At 43.4% G+C, this 21,984-nt stretch overlaps 1 protein-coding gene across 3 annotated transcripts in view; it reads left to right on the top strand.

Moving 5' to 3' along the window:
* Positions 1–21,984, top strand: part of LOC124621951 (multidrug resistance protein homolog 49-like) — an 891,132-nt gene that overhangs the window by 526,011 nt on the left and 343,137 nt on the right. For all 3 annotated transcript variants that reach the window (XM_047147468.1, XM_047147470.1, XM_047147469.1), the window contains exon 2: positions 18,439–18,541. In XM_047147468.1, coding sequence (XP_047003424.1) covers positions 18,468–18,541 — 74 coding nt within the window. In that variant the 5' untranslated portion in view covers positions 18,439–18,467. The remainder of the gene's footprint in view (positions 1–18,438; positions 18,542–21,984) is intronic.

Genomic DNA, 21,984 nt, shown 5'->3' with positions numbered 1-21,984 from the left:
TTCCAACGAACTGCGATTTCAGTCCACAGATTACCAACTATATTCCGATTGTGATATTTTTACTCTCAGAATGCCACAAACTCACTTTTTCTTGGATCAGTGAAAGTCTTTTTGTCGTGTCTATCTGCGACTCAGCAACTCCGCTATATGGTGAATAGCAACTTCCTTCTCATAATATTGTTACAACCCATCCTGGATTTTCCATTGTTTGATCTTTCTTGGGTTAAATTCATCAGTTTCACGCAGTCCACATTCGTGTGTGAAGACAACGGTCAGTTTGAGCGAAGAAAAAAAGTGATTAGAATTCACCTATAGTCTTCAGAAGTGTATACCTTCGGACGATGAAATCGGCTATAGTGTGATCGCGCTCATATTGTCATACTGATTTGAAAAGACCAGTCATCTTCGGCCGATGTCGGTCGTCAGCGGAATCCACCGATCAGATTCGGTATGAGGGAGCGTTGCTTCATGACGCTATGAACAAATAGTACACACGCCTAAGCAAGTGAACTGTTGCAAAGGGCAGACAACTTCCACCATCAAATTGTCGGAGTCATTACTACTTAACGGAATGCATTTCACTTCGCCCGATAGCAGACCATAAGAAGAAAGGAATAAAAACGAGTCGAGCGTCGTGCGACGTTCGAGCGAAGGCTGAAAATCAGTTTGGAACGAGATTCGGCCAGGGTCGTTGCTAGGCGTTCCCTAGGCGAGAACTTAAACATGACGCCCACTGTTTTTTACTGCCATCGATCTCCCAGATACCCGCTACCCCGCCCCTGCTACCAACAACAACGAACGGCAAAACAATGGAAATCTCCTACTCTACTTTTAATCAATTAACTAAGATGACCAGACGTTCTCATGTTCTGGGGACAGTTCTCAGTTTTCATGCTTTGCCCTCAGCTCCTTTAAAACTAATTCAGCACATACGTCCTCGGTTTCTAATTTCTTGTCCTCTGTTTTTGAAAATTCCAAAAATAGTAGAAATGGGAAGATTGTACTGAATAATTTCGACGAGAACTCAACTGAACATATCAGTGAAATCAAATTTGGCATCATTTTCTTGTTGTTGTTGTCTTCAGTCCTGAGACTGGTTTGATGCAGCTCTCCATGCTACTCTATCCTGTGCAAGCTTCTTCATCTCCCAGTACCTACTGCAACCTACATCCTTCTGAATCAGCTTGGTGTATTCATCTCTTGGTCTCCCTCTACGATTTTTACCCTCCACGCTGCCCTCCAATGCTAAATTTGTGATCCCTTGATGCCTCAGAACATGTCCTACCAACCGGTCCCTTCTTCTAGTCAAGTTTTGCCACAAACTTCTCTTCTCCCCAATCCTCTTCAACACCTCCTCATTAGTTACGTGATCTACCCATCTAATCTTCAGCAGTCTTCTGTAGCACCACATTTCGATAGCTTCTGTTCTCTTCTTGTCTAAACTACACTGCTGGCCACCGTAAATGCAACACCCTGAAGGAAGCATCCGAATCAAGTGAAATTTTCACCATGGGTTTGCAGCAATGAGATATGCAACTGATTAGAATTTCAGCGCAAACGCACATCACGCGCGCCTGTGGCGCCACCCCCACCTCATGGCGCCATTTAACGCTTGGCGATTTCGACGAGTGTACGTTCGGCACGTGTGTTTACCTTGTGGTTGTTTCACAAGACGATCACTGACGCCTCGTAGACAACAGCGAACATCGTTTGATCAAGTATCCGAGTTCGACAGAGGAAGGATAGTGGCTTACCGAGATTGTGGATTATCATACAGAGAAATCACTAGTCGTGTTGGACGAAACCAAACTACTGTAACGCGGGTATGTGACCGTTGGATGCAGGAGGGTACGACGGACCGACGTGGTCGATCGCATTCACCTCGGTGCACCACTGCACGTGCTGATAGGCAAATTGTGCGCATGGCAGTGACGGATCGCTCAGTGACATCCCGAACCATAGCACAGCACATTGCGTCTGTAACGCATCATCCAGTGTCTGCGCGTACCATTCGACGCCGTTTACAGCAGAGTGGTCTGTCCGCAAGACGTCCATTGCTTCGTCTACCATTGACGCAGAACCACAGACGTCTCCGTCGCCAATGGTGTGATGACAGACGGATGTGGACGGCAGAATGGAATGACATTGTCTTTACTTACGAGGCACGCTTCTGTCTGCAGCACCACGATGGTCGGATTCGAGTTTGGAGACACCGTGGAGAGAGGATGCTGAACAGCTGCATTCTGCACCGCCACACTGGTCTTGCACCGGGTATTATGGTATGGGGCGGTATTGGATATTACTCTCGCATGCCTCTAGTACGCATTGCCGGCACTTTAAATAGCCGGCGCTACATATCCGAGGTGCTGGAGCCAGTTGTCCTTCCTTACCTTCAGGGCTCGGCCACAGCCATATTTCAACAGGATAATGCGTGACCACACGTGGCACGCATTGTCCAAAGGTTCTTCGTCAATAACCAGATTGAATTGCTTCCCTGGCCGGCTCGCTCTCCGGATCTTTCGCCGATAGAAAACATGTGGTCCATGGTTGCTCAACGAGTGACCCAGATTACATCCCCAGCTGCCACACCAGATGATCTTTGGCAACGTGTGGAAGCTGCTTGGGCTGCTGTACCCCAGGAACACATCCAACGTCTCTTTGACTCAATGCCGAGACGTGTGGCAGCGGTGATCTCCATCAATGGCGGCTACTCTGGCTACTGATTCTGGCAGGAACCACATGTCACAGACGTTTGTAAACGTAATCATTTGATACTTGGTCAACATGTTATCTACAAAATAAATTTTGTTATTCTACCTCTTGTCTTTCTTGGTGTTGCATTTACGGTGGCCAGCAGTGTATTTATCGTCCATGTTTCACTTCCATACATGGCTACACTCCATACAAATACTTTCAGAAACGACTTCCTGACACATCTATACTCGATCTTAACAAATTTCTCTTCTTCAGAAACGCTTTCCTTGCCATTGCCAGTCTACATTTTATATCCTCTCTACTTCGACCATCATCAGTTATTTTGCTCCCTAAATAGCAAAACTCCTTTACTACTTTAAGTCTCTCATTTCCTAATCTAATTCCCTCAGCATCACCCGACTTAATTCGACTACATTCCATTATCCTCGTTTTGCTTTTGTTGATGTTCATCTTATATCCTCCTTTCAAGACACTATCCATTCCATTCAACTGCTCTTCCAAGTCCTTTGCTGTCTCTGTCAGAATTACAATGTCATCGCCGAACCTCAAAGTTTTTATTTCTTCTCCATGGATTTTAATACCTACTCCGAATTTTTCTTTTGTTTCCTTCACTACTTGCTCAGTATACAGATTGAATAACATCGGGGAGAGGCTACAACCCTGTCTCACTCCCTTCCCAACCACTGCTTCCCTTTCATGCCCCTCAACTCTTATAACTGGCATTTGGTTTCTATACAAATTGTAAATAGCCTTTCGCTCCCTATGTTTTACCCCTGCCACCTTCAGAATTTGAAAGAGAGTATTCCAGCCAACATTGTCAAAAGCTTTATCTAAGTCTACAAATGCTAGAAACGTAGGTTTGCCTTTCCTTAATCTAGCTTCTAAGATAAGTCGTAGGGTCAGTATTGCCTCACGTGTTCCAATATTTCTACGGAATCCAAACTGATCTTCCCTTAGGTCGGCTTGTACTAGTTTTTCCATACGTCTGTAAAGAATTCGCGTTAATATTTCGCAGCCGAGACTTATTAAACTGATAGTTCGGTAATTTTCACATCTGTCAACACCTGCGTTCTTTGGGATTGGAATTATTATATTCTTCTTAAAGTCTGAGGGTATTTCACCTGTCTCATACATCTTGCTCACGAGATGGTAGAGTTTTGTCAGGACTGGCTCTCCCAAGGCCGTCAGTAGTTCTAATGGAATGTTGTCTACTCCCGGGGCCTTGTTTCGACTCAGGTCTTTCAGTGCTCTGTCAAACTCTTTACGCAGTATCATATCTCCCATTTCATCTTCATCTACATCCTCTTCCATTTCCATAATATTGTCCTCAAGTACATCGCCCTTGTATAGACCCTTTATATACTCCCTCCACCTTTCTGCTTTCCCTTCTTTGCTTAGAACTGGGTTTCCATTTTAGCTCTTAATATTCATACAAGTGGTTCTCTTTTCTCCAAAGGTCTCTTTAATTTTCATGTAGGCAGTATCTATCTTACCCCTAGTGAGATAAGCCTCTACATCCTTACATTTGTCCTCTAGCCATCCCTGCTTAGCCATTTTGCACTTCCTGTCGATTTCATTTTAGAGACGTTTGTATTCCTTTTTGCTTGTTTCATTTACTTCATTTTTATATTTTCTCCTTTCATCAATTAAATTCAATATTTCTTCTGTTACCCAAGGATTTCTACTAGCCCTCGTCTTTTTACCTACTTTATCATCTGCTGCCTTCACTATTTCATCCCTCAAAGCTACCCATTCTTCTTCTACTGTATTTCTTTCCCCCATTCCTGCCATTTGTTCCCTTATGCTCTCCCTGAAACTCTGTACAACCTCTGGTTTAGTCAGTTTATCCAGATCCCATCTCCTTAAATTCCCACCTTTTTGCAGTTTCTTCAGTGTTAATCTACAGTTCATGACCGATAGATTGTAGTCGGAGTCCACATCTGCCCCTGGAAATGTCTTACAATTTAAAACCTGGTTCCTAAATCTCTGTCTTACCATTATATAATCTGTCTGAAATCTGTCAGTATCTCCAGGCTTCTTCCATGTATACAACCTTTTTTATGATTCTTGAACCAAGTGTTAGCTATGATTAAATTGTGCTCTGTGCAAAATTCTACCAGGCGGCTTCCTCTTTCATTTCTTACCCCCAATCCATATTCACCTATTACGTTTCCTTCTCTCCCTTTTCCTACTACCGAATTCCAGTCACCCATGACTATTAAGTGTTCGTCTCCCTTCACTATCTGAATAATTTCTTTTATTTCGTCACACATTTCTTCAATTTCTTCGTCATCTGCAAAGCTAGTTGGCATATAAACTTGTACTGCTGTGGTAGGCGTGGGCTTCGTGTCTATCTTGGCCACAATAATGCGTTCACTATGCTGTTTGTAGTAGCTTACCCGCATTCCAAATTTTTTTATTTATTATTAAACGTACTCCTGCATTACCCCTATTTGACTTTGTATTTATAACCCTGTATTCACCTGACCAGAAGTCTTGTTCCTCCTGCCACCGAACTTCACTAATTCCCACTATATCTAACTTTAACCTATCCATTTCCCTTTTTAAATTTTCTAACCTACCTGCCCGATTAAGGGATCTGACATTCCACGCTCCGATCCGTAGAACTCCAGTTTTCTTTCTCCTGATTCCCCCTGCGGGTCCGGGGATTAGAATAGGCCCGCGGTATTCCTGCCTGTCGTAAGAGGCGACTAAAAGGAGTCCATCCCCCTCACGGGGGTAGTTCGCGCCTGCGTCCGGAGACGGACGGTTCCACGACCTATAATCGTGGTCTTTTTGGTTTTTCACTTCTCGTTTCTTCCTTCCATTTGTTGGTTCCTTTCTTTGCTCTTCTCCACCTCACTGTCTTCCTTACTCTTTCCCTTGACTTCTCCTTGCCTTCTCATTGCCTTTTTCTCCTTGCCTTCTCATTGCCTTTTTCTCCTTGCCTTCTCATTGCCTTTTTCTCCTTGCCTTCTCATTGCCTTTTTCTCCTTGCCTTCTCATTGCCTTCTTCTCCTTGCCTTCTCATTGCCTTCTTCTCCTTGCTTTCTCATTGCCTTCTTCTCCTTGCCTTCTCTGGTCTCCGCCTCGGCGTTTGAGACAGTCTGTCCTCTTTCTCCCTCTCTCTCTTCTTTTTCCTCTTCTTCCTTTCTCCCTGTGCGTGCCTGAAGGCCGACTCACGCGTTCGCACGCGTAGCCGGTGACGGGGTAACGCGTAAGTCCCCGCCCTGGGTAGACATGTAAGGCACGCGCGTACCCCCTGGTAAAGGCCAGGCCCGGGGAGGGGTGATTGCCTGAGCTGATACCTTCTGACCATGCCGATTGGTCCCTCCATCTGTTTCTCGGGAGGTGTGACCTGAGGTGTAAACATTCACCTAAGGCGGGAGTGCCCTCTGAGAGGGTCCCCACAAGGAAGGAGCGCGCCATCGGAGACGCTGGCAATCATGGGGGATTCCTCCGCAATGGATTCTACTCCATCTCTCTCGACTTCGACCCAAAAACGGAAACGTGACCAGTCAACAGTGACAAAAGTACTACCGCCTGCCCCACAGTTCCTCGTAGTTTCTCGATCTGAGGACGGAAAGGATTTTTCCTCTGTCAACCCTTTCGTTATTCAGAAGGGCGTAGATGCCATAGCCGGATCTGTCAAATCTTGTACCAGGTTGCGTAACGGCACCTTATTACTAGAAACTGAGAGTGCCTTTCAGGCACAAAAACTGCTTCGGGCCACCCTCCTGTACACGTTCCCTGTCCGGGTGGAGGCCCACCGAACTTTGAATTCGTCTCGTGGTGTAGTCTATACTAGCTCCCTCGACGGATTGACTGACGAGGAGTTTCAATCTTTCCTCGCTGAGCAGGGCGTGACGGCTGTCCATAGGGTCATGAAAAAGGTCAACAATGACCTTGTACCGACCCGGACACTTTTCTTGACCTTCGATAGTGTTAAGCTGCCATCGCGCATCAAGGCGGGCTACGAGGTAATTTCTGTTCGCCCCTATGTCCCGACACCTACGCGCTGCTACCAGTGTCAGCGTTTCAATCACACTCCACAGTCTTGTTCCAATGCGGCTAAATGTGTCACTTGTGGCAGGGATGCCCATGAGGGTGACTGTCCACCTCCGTCTCCTCGTTGTGTGAACTGTCAGGGTGACCATGCCGCATCCTCCTGCGACTGTCCTGTCTATAAGGAAGAACGCTGTATCCAAGAAATTCGGGTCAAAGAGAAAGTGTCCACCTCGGCTGCTCGCAAGCTATTGGCTAGTAGGAAGCCCACGCTGCTCCCAGCGGGGAAATACAGTACTGTCCTCGCCTCTCCTCGGACTACCCGGGAGGTAGCAACCCAGACATGCGATCTGACCTTCAGCACCACGGTCGTCCGTTCGGCCAGTGCTAAGATCGCGCGGTCGACGTCTCCTCTTCCTCCCATCACCCCACAGACACCAGCCCCTTCCTCAGCTTCTGCTAAGACGAAGACATCGAAGTCAGATGCACGGGCCTTCAAGAAGGAACCATCCCGTGCAGACTTCCTCCGTACCTCGACCTCCCAGCCTTCGACCGGTACTTCCACTAAACGTCCTTCCAAAAAGGCGCATAGGAAGCACAGTTCTCCTTCTCCGCCACGGCGCATTTCTTCTCCTGCGCCACCCAGCGGTTGCCGCCCCAGGCCGTCATCCGTTTCGCCTGGCCGCACCGCTGGTAGCCGTACATCTGGCCGTTCACCGGCGGAGGAAGCTCCCCCTCCCGGCCATCCTCCCGAGATGGCCGATGACCCTATAGACCCAATGGACGATGACTGTCCGCCTACTGATAGCGGCGGCAGTGCTCGCTCGAAGCCAGGCCCTAAGCGGCCTTCGAGGTGACCACTTCTATCATCTTCCTTTTCTTACGATGGCACTTATTCACTGGAATATTCGCAGCATTCGCTCCAACCGAGAGGACTTGAAGTTGCTGCTCCGCTTGCACCGTCCGCTCGTCGTAGCCCTCCAGGAAACGAAGCTACGCCCATGCGATCAAATTGCCTTGGCACACTACACCTCTGTGCGTGTTGACCTACCCCCTGTGGTAGGTATCCCAGCTCATGGAGGGGTTATGTTGCTGGTCCGGGATGATATTTACTACGATCCCATCACGTTGCACACCGGCCTGCAGGCAGTTGCCATCCGCATTACTCTCCCCACTTTTACGTTTTCCTTTTGTACCGTTTACACTCCATCGTCATCTGCCGTTACCAGGGCAGACGTGATGCAACTTATTGCTCAGCTGCCTGCACCATTTTTGTTAACTGGAGACTTCAATGCCCACCATCCCCTTTGGGGCTCTCCAGCATCCTGCCCGAGGGGCTCCTTGTTAGCAGACCTTTTCAACCAGCTCGATCTTGTCTGCCTCAATACTGGCGCCCCTACTTTTCTTTCGGACACATCTCACACCTATTCCCATTTAGACCTCTCTATATGTACTCCTCAACTTGCACGCCGGTTTGAGTGGTATGCACTTTCTGATACATATTCGAGCGACCACTTCCCGTGTGTTATCCATCTCCTGCAGCATACCCCCTCTCCGTGCTTCTCTAATTGGACCATCTCCAAGGCAGACTGGGGGCTCTTCTCTTCCAGGGCGACCTTTCAGGATCAAACCTTCACAAGCTGCGATCGTCAGGTCGCACACCTCACGGAAGTCATTCTCGCTGCTGCTGAATATTCCATCCCTCACCCTCCTTCTCCACGTCGCGTACCGGTCCCCTGGTGGACCGCAGCATGTAGAGACGCTTTACGTGCTCGTCGACGTGCTTTACGCACCTTTAAACGCCACCCTACAGTGGCGAATTGTATCAATTATAAACGATTACGTGCTCAGTGTCGTCGTATTATCAAAGAAAGCAAGAAAGCCAGCTGGGCTGCTTTCACAAGCACCTTCAACAGTTTTACTCCTTCTTCTGTTGTCTGGGGTAGCCTGCGCCGGCTATCTGGCACTAAGATCCACTCACCAGTTTCTGGCTTGAAGGTCGCGAATGACGTCCTTGTGGCCCCTGAGGCTGTATCCAATGCCTTCGGCCGCTTTTTCGCAGAGGTTTCGAGCTCCGCTCATTACCACCCTGCCTTCCTCCCCCGCAAACAGGCAGAGGAGGCTAGGCCACCTAACTTCCGCTCCTCGAATTGTGCAAGTTATAATGCCCCATTCACCATGCGGGAACTCGAAACCGCACTTGGCCGATCACGGTCCTCCGCTCCAGGGCCTGATTCTATTCATATTCAGATGCTGAAGAACCTTTCTCCTGCGGGTAAAGGTTTTCTTCTTCGTACATACAATGGCATCTGGATTGAGGGACATGTTCCCGCATGCTGGCGCGAGTCTATTGTTGTCCCGATTCCTAAGCCGGGGAAGGACAAGCACTTGCCTTCCAGTTATCGACCTATTTCGCTTACCAGCTGTGTCTGTAAAGTGATGGAGCGAATGGTTAACTCTCGATTGGTTTGGCTGCTCGAGTCTCGACGCCTACTTACCAATGTACAATGTGGATTTCGTAGGCGCCGCTCTGCTGTTGACCATCTGGTTACCTTGTCGACCTTCATTATGAATAACTTCTTGCGGAAGCGCCCGACCGCGGCTGTGTTCTTTGATTTGGAGAAGGCTTACGACACCTGTTGGAGGGCGGGCATTCTCCGCACCATGCATACATGGGGCCTTCGCGGTCGCCTCCCTCTTTTTATTCGTTCCTTTTTAATGGATCGACAGTTCAGGGTACGTGTGGGTTCTGTCCTGTCCGACACCTTTCGCCAGGAGAATGGGGTGCCACAGGGCTCAGTTTTGAGCGTCGCTCTCTTCGCCATCGCGATCAATCCAATAATGGATTGCCTCCCAGCTGATGTATCAGGCTCCCTTTTCGTGGACGATTTTACCATCTATTGCAGCGCGCAGTGTACACGTGTCCTGGAGCGCTGTCTTCAGCGTTCTCTTGACCGTCTTTACTCCTGGAGTGTCGCCAATGGCTTCCGTTTTTGTGCCGAGAAGACGGTCTGTATTAACTTCTGGCGCTACAAAGAGTTTCTCCCACCGTCCTTACGACTCGGTCCCGTTGCTCTCCCAATCGTGGAGACAACCAAATTTTTAGGCCTTACATTTGACAGGAAACTTAGCTGGTCTCCACATGTGTCATATTTGGCCGCCCGTTGTACCCGTTCTTTAAATGTCCTCCGTGTTCTCAGTGGTATGTCGTGGGGAGCGGATCGAACCGTCCTATTTCGTCTATATCGGTCGATCGTCCGCTCCAAGCTGGATTATGGGAGCTTCGTATACTCCTCTGCACTGCCATCCATCTTACGCCGCCTCAACTCCATACAACATCAGGGTTTACGACTTGCGATCGGAGCATTTTATACCAGTCCCGTAGAGAGTCTTCATGCTGACGCTGGCGAATTGCCACTCACCTACCGGCGCGATATACTGCTTTGTCGGTATGCCTGTCGGCTACTGTCAATGCCCGACCATCCGTCTTATCGTTCCTTTTTTGACGACTCTCTTGACCGTCAATACGGGTTGTATGTCTCTGCCCTGCTACCCCCTGGAGTTCGCTTTCGTCGCCTCCTTCAACACCTTAATTTTTCACTCCCTGCAACCTTTCGAGTGGGCGAGAGCCGCACGCCACCTTGGCTCCAGGCTCAGGTCCGCGTTCACCTTGACCTCAGCTCGCTCCCAAAAGAGGTCACCCCCGGTTCGGTCTACCACTCCCGTTTTTTGGAACTTCGTTCGAAGTTCATCAACATGACTTTCATTTATACAGATGGCTCTAAGACCAATGACGGGGTCAGGTGTTCCTTTATTGTCGGGGCACAAAGTTTCAAATACCGGCTCCATGGCCATTGTTCGGTCTTCACAGCTGAGCTCTTTGCCCTCTACCAGGCTGTTCTTTACATCTCCCGCCACCGACATTCTGCTTATGTCATCTACTCAGATTCCCTGAGCGCCATCCAGAGCCTCAGTGATCCGTACCCGGTTCACCCTTTCGTACACCGGATCCAACGCTCTCTTCAGCAGCTGGTGGACGTCGGTTCTCCAGTTAGCTTTATGTGGGTTCCTGGCCATGTCGGTATCCCTGGGAACGAAGCTGCAGATGCCGCGGCCAAGGCTGCGGTCCTCCAGCCTCGGACAGCTTCTTGTTGCGTCCCTTCGTCCGATTTTAGCAGGGTGATTTGTCGGCGCATCTTATCTCTGTGGCATGCCGATTGGGCTGCACTTACCGACAACAAGCTTCGGGCCTTAAAACCTCTTCCCGTAGCTTGGACGTCCTCCTCACGCCCTTCTCGACGGGAGGAGGTCGTTTTAGCCCGGTTAAGAATTGGACACTGCCGGTTCAGCCATCGCCATCTGCTGACGGCTGCGCCGGCGCCGTTCTGCCCATGTGGGCACTTGCTGACGGTTAGACACATTTTAATGTCCTGTCCAGATCTTAACACACTGCGCCTCGATCTTAACCTGCCAAATACTTTCGATGCCATTTTAGCGGATGACCCACGAGCAGCTGCTCGTGTTCTTCGTTTTATCAATTTGACAAACCTCGCTAAGGACATTTGATGATGCTGTTTTTTAATCCTATGCCTGTCAGTCTGTCTTTTATCGTGTTTTCCCTTTTAGTTGTTGTGGTCAACTTGTGCCTCGCGGTGCATTCTTAGAGTAGTCAGGGCGCTAATGACCATTGAAGTTGTGCGTCCTAAAACCACAAAAAAAAAAAAAAAAAAAAATAAATTCTCCTGATAACATCGTCCTCTTGAGTAGTCCCCGCCCGGAGATCCGAATGGGGGACTATTTTACCTCCGGAATATTTTACCCAAGAGGACGCCATCATCATTAACCATACAGTAAAGCTGCATGCCCTCGGGAAAAATTACGGCTGTAGTTTCCCCTTGCTTTCAACCGTCCGCAGTACCAGCACAGCAAGGCTGTTTTGGTTAGTGTTACATGGCCAGATCAATCATCGAGACTGTTGTCCCTGCAACTACTGAAAAGGCTGCTGCCCCTCTTCAGGAACCACACGTTTGTCTGGCCTCTCAACAGATACCCCTCCGTTGTGGTTGCACCTACGGTACGGCTATCTGTATCGCTGAAGCACGCAAGCCTACCCACCAATGGCAAGGTCCATGGTTCATTGGGGGGGGATCATTTTCTTATTTTACTTAATTTCAAGAAATGGACAAATAAAGAAGTGGAACAACTATGTTTTAGCACGAATAATTTTTTTCTTGACCTTAGAAATTATACTCTACTGTTAGCAGACATTGCGAAGCATCGAAATGCCTCGCTCCAGCCCTCGACAGAGGTGAAGTAAACGTCATGATTGTTTCTGTTTCGTACTCAGTAGCGGTTGCTTTGTTGTTGAGAGGTAGGTAGAGGCGACGTGTTTACTTTCGTCAACTTCAGTAAAGACTTACTAGGTAACATCCGTATGCTTCTGAAAGCAATTCGGTGTTTTAATTTTTCCTCTTTTTCTCCTAATTTGCACAATTTTTTGCAGTTTGATTTGAAATTAATTTCTACCCTCGGAGGTTCGAGTCCTCCCTCGGGCATGGGTGTGTGTGTTCTCTTTAGCGTAAGGTAGTTTGATTAGTGTGTAAGCCTAGGGACCGATGACCTCAGCAGTTTGGTCCCATAGCCCTTACCACAAATTTAAATTTTTTTAAAATTTCTTCTGCCCTCCCCAAAAATTTTGCCACCCTAGGCTGCCGCATAGTCTTGCTAATGCCCTGGGTCCGACAGCAGAGCGGAAAGTGTTAAATGGGAGCGCCAAAAGGCAAGATAAGCTCCCGCCTAGGGCACAGAGGGGCGTAAAAAAAAGCGGGAACAAAAACTATTTAAGAATGATCCGGGAAAGGTGCGCGAATTCTCCTACTTCTCGTGTCCCTATCTTCTGCCTACGAGAAGAAGCTTTACTACCGGCCCGCCGCTGTGAACGCATGCTGTTATCCCAGTGTCATTTCTACAGCCATTTCGTACCAGTAGTATCATTAAAAAATACCCCTGCCGAACAGACTTATACTGTTAACATGCTTTATGCGACAATATTGCACTTAGTTCACGCAGCTACCACCTATTCCCTCATACACTGGAGTTCATGCGGCTACTTTGTTACGGTATTGGGACTACCTCGAAGGTCGGCGAGCGGGTGCTGAAGCAAAACCATGTTGGACCGAGGGCTTTTGATTTCTGCAGACTGTGGACGAGCGAGACTTGATGGTAAGACAAAAGTAGGTGAAGCGGATTTGCTTGCCCCTCGACCCAGTACCTTTAATGGAAGCAAAAAAAAGAAGGGATTTACTGTCCCTTCCACACAGTACTTTTGATGTTCCAAATTTCAGTTTTACGGTCGTCTGTGTAATTAAGAAAGAATTCGAGTATAAGCTATCTATGGCTCATTAATAATATTATTGTAGCAGATCTAACTGGACAGTCGGTTTCGCAGTGCCTTACAGTCGTGGCCATATGGACGTGCCGTTCCTGTGCTATATTTTCCTATGTGTGTATTTTGAACGAACCGCACGAGTTGAGCAGCGCTGTTGCAGATTAAAGGCGCCAGTAATTTGTGGGGGTTTGTCCATCATCGCCGTACCGTAAACAGTAATGTATAGATTTTGGTTTAGTTTCAAGTTTTGTAGGAATTTTGTATAAACCGTAATTTATTTTCAGCAATTATATGCTTAGCTTGTTATGTGAAAAAATTTTCGTGAATATAGTTCATTTGAATAGTATTTTTCGTTAATGCTCCATTGTTGTTATCCCTTCTTAGCACTAGTTCGGTGCCCATCAATTCCTTTCCATTTCTGGACTTCTTCAGCCTGCGGTATTATAATAAATTATTTCTAACTTTTAAAGTTGTCTGCCATTGATCATTCTGCCGAGATGTTACCTCCATATTCTGCTGTTGTCGTCAGTTCTGTTTCAAATGTTAAATTTATTTATTTCCATGACTGTTTTTTTATCATATTTTCTGGCAAAATCTTTCACAGCTCTTATTTGAGCTTTATAGGTCTTACTTTGTTGTCCTTTTTATATTTTTATGTGATGCACAGATAACTAAAATGATGGATCTGTTCTGCTATTGTAGTGTTCATTACTAGTTTTGTTATTATGGGATTTTGCACAATATGTTGCTTAGAAGGTAAATTCCTTTCTGCTGTTTATTCTCTTTCACTATTCAAATTGTGGCATCATTTGCATATAAAATACAATCCAGAGTTGTCTGTTTGTCTAATACTTGCCGCTACATGGCAGTAAATATTAAGAAGTGTGGGCTGGACGCTACACCCTCACCAGATAATCTGCATCCCTCCCCACTGCTGTTGAAGGTACTGGCAGCTCTCCATTTCTATCTAAGGTGATTATCGTGTTTTTCCATAGGCTTCTTAAGGTGTTTATTAAATGTAGTAGGTACTGTCTTTTCTTCATTGTGCTCCACAGTTTTTCTCTCTTAACTTTCTTCTTCTCCTTCTCCTTCCATCATGTGTTAGGCATTTGTCTGTTATGTGCTCTTGTAAAGTTCCTCTGTTGGTTGTGGTTAGTTAACTTGATATCTCCACCCGTTTCCTGGTCTATCTATTGATCATTTCGCTATTGGTTGATAATTCATTGCTATTTTAGGCATTCTGTTTCCATTCATTCTTCCTACATGAGCTCTCCGATTATTTCTGTACACCTTGATCTCTTCATTTACGCTTTCAAGCACTAGTTGCACTCAATATCACATCTATACCCACCTGCTCTTCTTAAAAACCTCATTTCCACACCTCTTATTCATTGCTCATTTCCAGCTGAGATTGTCCAAGCCTTACTGCTGTAAAGCATAGATGGCATTTGTTCTTCATTTCATCATGGGCATCCACAGAAATAAGAACTACATTTGTATAGGTGGCTCAGAAGAATTATTGTCCCAGAGAAGTGATCATTATCTTCTCAACATTTGAATAAAAACTCTGTACTCCAGACTCCATTGTTAATAATCAGACTATTGCCAGCAAGCAGTAAAGTCAGTGTTAATTATTTTAAATCTTTCTTGCTGCCATTCAAATCATTGTTGGTGTTGTGGTATTCAGTCTGAAGACTGGTTTGATGCAGCTCTCCATGCTACTCTCTTGTGTGCAGGCCAGTCAATATCCGAGACTGATTGAGGTAGTGCAGTGGTTAGGATAAAACTTTACAAAGGGCCATCAGGGAAGTCTAAGATAGCAGAAGAGCTGAATTGCAAATTAAATGTTTCATATGAATTTTTTAAAATTAAATCATGGGGCTAGGGATGTGGATTGGTGAAGATAAGCAATTGGTTTTTATTGTCGAAAGTAATAACACACTGATTCTGACCATACACTCATAGGCGTTGCCAACATCTGGGCATGGGCACCCATTATAAACTTTAGCCATGTTGGCATACTGGACTCAGCTTCCGGAGGATGATGGTTCTTTAACCTATCTTCCTAGTCACAGGGTTGGTATAGTCTTGTGTGTTCCTACATTTCTCCAGAGCCTGTTCTTCTGTAAAACAATTAGTTACTTTATTTTTCAGCTATCATGTATTAAATTGATAGTTTGGTAATATCCACACTAGGTGGTACCTTCTTCTGTGGAATTGAAGTTATTACATTCTTCTTTAAGTTTGAGGGTATTTTTCCTGTCTCATATATCTTACGTATGTGGTGGAATAATTTTGTCATGGCTGGCTCTCCCTATGGCTCTGTATTTCTGAGGGATCTTGTCAAGTCCAGGCAGCATGTTTTGGATTAGGTGTTCCAGTGCCCTTTCAAATTCTTCTTGCAATATCGTATTTACCAGCCCATCTTCACCTACTTCCTCATGTTTTTCTATAATATTACTTACAAGTTCATTTCACTTGTATAGCCTTCCTGTATATTTCTTCCACCTTTCAGCTTTCCCTTCTTTGCTTATTACTGGCTTGGCATCTGAACTGTTGTTATCTGTACAACTGCTACTCTTTCCTCAAAGGGTCTCATTAATTCTCTTATAGACAGCATCTATTTTTCCCATAGTTAAGCATGCTTCCACAGTTTTTCAGTTGTCTTAATCCTTCCCTGCTCTGCTATTTTGCTCAGTCAATCATTACCTAATGCTCCTTTTGAATCTCTCATCAACCTCTGGTTCTTTCAGTCCACCTTATTTTCCTACATTTCTGCATTTTCTTTGGTTTTGAACTGCAGTGTATAAGAAATAAATTGTGGTCAGAGTTCATGTCTGCCCCTGAAAAAGGTTTGCTGTTTAAAATCTAGTTCAAAGGTATTTGTCTTACCATTATGTAATCTATCTAAAACTGTCATGTATGCCCAGATCTCTTCCACATGTACAACCATCTTTCATGATTTTTGAACTAATTGTTAGTAATGACTAAATTGTGCTCTGTGCAACATTCTACCAGGTGGCATCCAGTTCCATTCCTTTCCCACAGTTCATCATCTATTACTATTTATTTTTCTACTCTTATTTTTCCTATTGAACTCCAGTGCCTCCATCACTATTAAATTTTAATCTCTTTCAACTATATGAATAAGTTCTTTTATCTCATCATCATTCTTTTAATCTCCTGTAGTGGGTTGTATGTCATATCTTGGCCATGCTAATGCATACAGTATGCTGTTCATAGTAGCTTACCCACATTCCTGTTTTATTATTCACTATCATACCTACACCTGCAGTACCTTTATTTGTATTTATAACCCTGTACTTACATGACCAGAAGTCCTGTTTTCCCTGCCACTTCACTTCACTAATTCCTGTTACATGTAACTGAAACCTATCAGTTACCCTTTTAAAGTATCTACTCTGTATACTTGATTAAGGGATCTAGCATTCCATGATTTGATCCACAAACTACAAGTTTTGTTTTTCCTGATCATGACATCCTCCAGAGCACTTCCCTCTGCCTTTGTAATATATTACTCTAGAGGATGCCATTGCCATCAAGCCATACAATAGAGCTGCATACCCTCAGGAAAAATAATGGCCGTTACTTCCCCTTGTTTTCAGCCATTCTCAGTACCACCATGGCAAGGCGTTGTTGGTAAGTGTTTCAAGCACAGATCAGTCATCCAAACTTTTGCTTCTGGAACTCTTGAAGAGCCTGCTGCCCTTCTTGAGGAGCCATGTGTGTGTCTGAGCTCTGCACAGACATACCTCAAATATGGTTGCACCTACCATCGTATGGGGTATCAAGTGAAATTTGTGACTGGATTAAGGAATTTTGGTAGGGAGGTCACACCATGTTATCTTGAATGGAGAGTCATCGTCAGATGTAGAAATAACTTTGGGTGTGCCCCTAGGAAGTGTATTGGACCCTAGCTCTAGCTGCTCATGTTGTAAATTAATGACATTGCAGACTCTATTAATAATAACCTCAGACTTTTTGCAGATAATGCTGTTATCTGTAATGAAGTACTATCTGAGAGAAGCTGCATAAATATTCAATCAGATCATGATAAGATTGCAAAGTGGTGCAGGGATTGGCAACTCGCTCTAAATTTTCAGAAATGTAAAACTGCGCACTTCACAAAGCGGAAAAACGTAGTATCCTATGACTATAATATCAATGAGTCACTGTTGGAATAAACCAACTTATACAAATACCAGGGTGTAACACTTTGTAGGGGTATGAAATGGAATGACCACATAGGTTCAGTTGTGAGTACAGCATGTGGTATACTTTGGTTTATTGGTACAATACTGAAGAAGTGCACTAAAGAGATTGCTTTCAAATCACTTGTGCGACCCATCTTAGGTATTGCTCAAGTGTGTGGAAGCTGTACCAGATAGGAATGACAGGGGATATTGAAAGTGTACAGAGAAGGGCAGCATGAACGGTTGCAGGTTTGTTTAATCCATGGGAGTGTGTCACGAAGATACTGGAGAAACTGAACTGGCAGACTCTTGAAGACATACATAAACTATTCCAAGAAAGTCTGTTACAAAGCTTCAAGAACTGGCTTTAAATTACTCTAGGAATATGCGACAGTTGCCTATGTATTGTCCACATAGAGATCCTGAGGCTAACACTAGAATAATTACTGTACACACAGAGTCATTCAAACAATCATTCTTCCTGTGCTCCATATGTCAATGGAACAGGAAGAAACCCTAATAACTGGTGCAGTGGGACATACCCTCTGCCATACAGCTCACAGTGGTTTGCAGACCACAGATGTAGATGTAGATATGGCTACCTGCATCGTAGAGGTGCCCAAGTTAACTCCATTGCAGCAAGGTCAGTGGTTCAAGGGGGGCATCTCCTTTATTATGGAGCTCTGTTTATTGTTCATTACAAAAGTACTGTGCGAGTATGAAAGTATGTTTATGCCCATAGAAACCCCCATGTAAACATTATTAATTTGTCACCTAACATTCTTGACTATTATTGTGATATACTGGGCTCTGTTGCTTTGAAAATTGTTGGGAATCTTTGATGTTGTCTTAGTGTAAGGCAGTAAAGAATATTATTTCAAAATAGTGCTCGTAGTGCCCGTTCTTGCTCCCCTTGGCAGACATGTAGTGTACAGACAAAGTTTCTATTAATTGCTTGGTATTTATAAAACCATACCTTGACTCCTTTTGTTCATGTAGCCCCTATGCACTGACTCATTCAACATCCATGAATGTTCTCCTTTTTATGGACTCTATCAGACAGACAGATGAATGGATTAATGTTAATAATTCAGTTACTAAAATGATTTTTTACAGCTCAGTGAACACCTGCTGAACAGAGAAGAATGGAGAATGCCAAGTGTGGTTCTTCAATAAATGTTAGCACAGGTGTTAAAGACGGCAAGAATCCCACAAAACTGTGAGTACTGATTATTAATCAACTCTGGTTGTAATTAGGTGCTACAGTTATTAATTTTTGTTTGTAGGTAATATCTAGTGTAGAACAAGTAAGTTTGTGATAAAAACGATATGCTGGGTATGTACGTAATGACTAAGATAATACGACAATGAATTAATTGTTTAGTTTTTTCCTTATTTTTATTTTTTAACAGCAGCAGCATCCCAAACAAAAAATTTAGTGTAGCATTTCATACATCAATAACAATAGATCAAATATATGTAACAACATCATATTCTCATTCAACAGCAGTCTGCTTTTGATGACATGTTCACATAGACTTGTCAGGAATAGCTACACAACAAAAGGTGCATAGGTCTACATAATGCTTTTGTAAAGAATTTATTAGAGAACAGACATTAAATATGACAGACGTTTTCCATAATTTTATTCCTTCCTCTCATAAGCCACATTTAAATTTCTGTGTCATAGTATTTCTTAGATCATACAATTTACACTGATTTGATCTTTGATGTAACATTACAACATGGATTGATATGATAAATTGGTAAATTTCATGTTAGCAATCAAAATTTCTAGATTACAATAGTTGATACCACGTTTCATCTTTGGGAAACCATTTAAATATGTTGGAAAATAGGATGCTGTGTATTCAGCGCTATGAAATTAAATCTTAGGAACACTGCCAGGCAAATTCATATATATTACAACAGTTTAAGGCAAAAATCGTCAGTTTGTTAGCAATTGTTGAAGCAGGAATTTTGTGGAACAGGATGTGCAAATGAAGAAACAGGCATCGTATCTCCAGATTTTGGAATCTTTAAGAAGCTCTCCTTTTATGGTGTGTGTGCGTGTGCGTGTGTGTGTGTGTGTGTGTGAGTGAGTGAGTGAGTGAGTGAGTGAGTGAGAGAGAGAGAGAGAGAGAGAGAGAGAGAGAGAGAGGGGGGGGGGGGATTAATTAATTGATGAATTAAATATGTACGTCTGTTATGCTCCACAGCATGCATAACAGCTTGGATCATTGCAACAAAACAACAGCAAATGTTCTCTTTATTGCATAGAACCACTCTTTATCAGTCTGTTAAAGGGCTATGACACTATGGATTGTCCTCCTTGAGCTGTATCTAGAAATGAAATCAATACCACCAAGAAGTTTTACCATCACTTCTAGAACAGTATTTACTGTGCACTCAACTTTTTAACACAAATGTATTTTTATTTATTTATTTATTTTTAGTGACCTTGTCATTGTACAAACGATATTGGACTTGTCATACATAGAAATGAAAAATACGGAATGTATAAAATGGAATTGCATACAACTTGTACTAGTAATTTACAATTTCTTTGTGTATGAGCGGTGTTTAATAATTTGCTTTCCAGTAATAACTACAATAGAATAAATAGTAACAAAAATAGTGAAGTAGTATAGTATAAATTGAAACATACAATGATAGAAACTTCTTACAGGATTTGTCATGCAACTATATTTCATATATTGGAGATTAGTTTACAAAATAATTTCCTTGATCTTCAATATATTCATTTACTGACTAGAAAAATCTTCAAGGTATTCATTTACTAAGAAGCAACATTTATCAATTAAAATTTTTCTAAGTTCTCATTTAAAATTTATATTGTCCTTTAAGTCTTTAATGTATTGAGGCGCTGTATTGTAGAGCTTAATACCCTCATTGCTTACATGCTTCTGAGTTTGTGCTCTTTTTATTTGTTCTATGTGGAGATCTTCCCTGGTCCTTGTGCTATAGTTGTGACAGTAAGCATTTTTGTTGAGACTGTTGAGATTTGCTTTGGTAAAGAATACACTTTTAAATATATAGTGTAATGGCAGAGTAAGTATTCCTAATTTCCTGAAATGAGGTCCCCACTAAGCTTGCGTAGGACTGTGGGTAATTATTCGGACAGCCCATTTTAGTAAGATAAAAATTTCTGTTAAATTAAGTTTTGAGGTGGCGCAGAATGCTATTCCATATGAGGCAATGAAATGAAAATACCTAAAGTATGCCATTCTGATGCCTTCTAAAGCACAAACATTTGTGATAACTCTTGAGTGCAAAACAGGCTGAGGTAAGTCTGTGTGTAAGGAATCTTAAATGGTGTTTCCAATTCATAGCTTCACCTATACACATTCCTAATAGTTTTGTAAACTGCACTTTCTGTCGTAGTCTATCATACAATTCTAGATTAGTGTCTTCATCCTGAATAATTTCACCAGACTGTAAGTAATTTGTTTTCTTTGTATTTAGTGTTTATTTCTTGCATGTAGTCTATGGCTGCAGTTTCTGTGCTGCATTTTGCATGAAAACTGTGTTGATTACAATTACAAAGTTCATTCATCAGTTTCTCTGTTATTTTGGAGAAAGCAGAAAGAAGTGACACGAGACAGCAGTTTTCTGTTTTACATCTGTCTCCAATTTTAAATTCGTTATTCTTGTGACTGCTTGGGTTAATGGAGTGTTTCCTTCAATTATTGTTCTTGCCTTCAGACTTCTGAGTACTTCTCCCAGCAGACATGGGCTGTACTGCATTTGTTATTCCATTGGTTCTTCAAGCTGTTGGAGTACACAATTTGTCTTGGACCTGTCCTGTAGGCACAACTTGCAAAGTTGGGCTATGTGCCATGGATGTTGCCTTCATTTCTGTACACATATTAAGAGTGATTTGTTGGGCCTTCTGCTTCCATTCTTAATGTAAAAGGATCATTGTCTTTCTTCTCACTAAATTTGTAGTTGATTTTTTTTATTTGTTTACAAACATATTGTTTTCCGATGTCATTCAAATGCATACTGTGTATGGTACAATGGATTCTTCTTAAGCAATCAAGTATTAAACATGATACATTTGGGATGGCTTTGATAATTTTTTCCGGTTTTCTGTTTGTGACACACACACAAACTTAGAGCTAGATCTTTTCAGAATGGTATACATGATAATACACCATTTACATTTTTAAAATAATTTAGGGCCCTTTTACCAGATCTGATACGTCAGTGGCATTGTTTTTGTTGGTAATATGTGTGTGTCATTGTTGTACAGCTTACGCACTCTATCAGTATCACATAAAACTGACCATCATCTGGACAAATGTGAACATTTGGTGAATGTATCTTCAGATATGTACATGGACATGCATTTTCTAACATTATGGAAGTGAGAAGTTCCCGTAGTTTATTTTTATGATTTCTGTTTAAGTCAAAGATTAACTTGTGGTTTTAAATTTAGTATGACTGCATTATGAACATTGTTTTGAAAATTGGATTCAAAACACTTTGTTTCTTTCAGAAACTGATCATACTTTACTCATTTGATTATGAGTATATTTTATATTGTTGGCTGCATTTTGAAGCTAATTATAATGTTTTAGGTCTCAATTTGAAATAGAAGGTGTTCTTATTACTTTTACAGAAGAAATCAGGTATAAT

This window comes from Schistocerca americana, chromosome 7 (assembly GCF_021461395.2).
Source record: "Schistocerca americana isolate TAMUIC-IGC-003095 chromosome 7, iqSchAmer2.1, whole genome shotgun sequence".
Classification (NCBI taxonomy): domain Eukaryota; kingdom Metazoa; phylum Arthropoda; class Insecta; order Orthoptera; family Acrididae; genus Schistocerca; species Schistocerca americana.
Note: the sequence above shows the minus strand (reverse complement) of the source record. Positions and strands in the feature narration are given on the sequence as shown.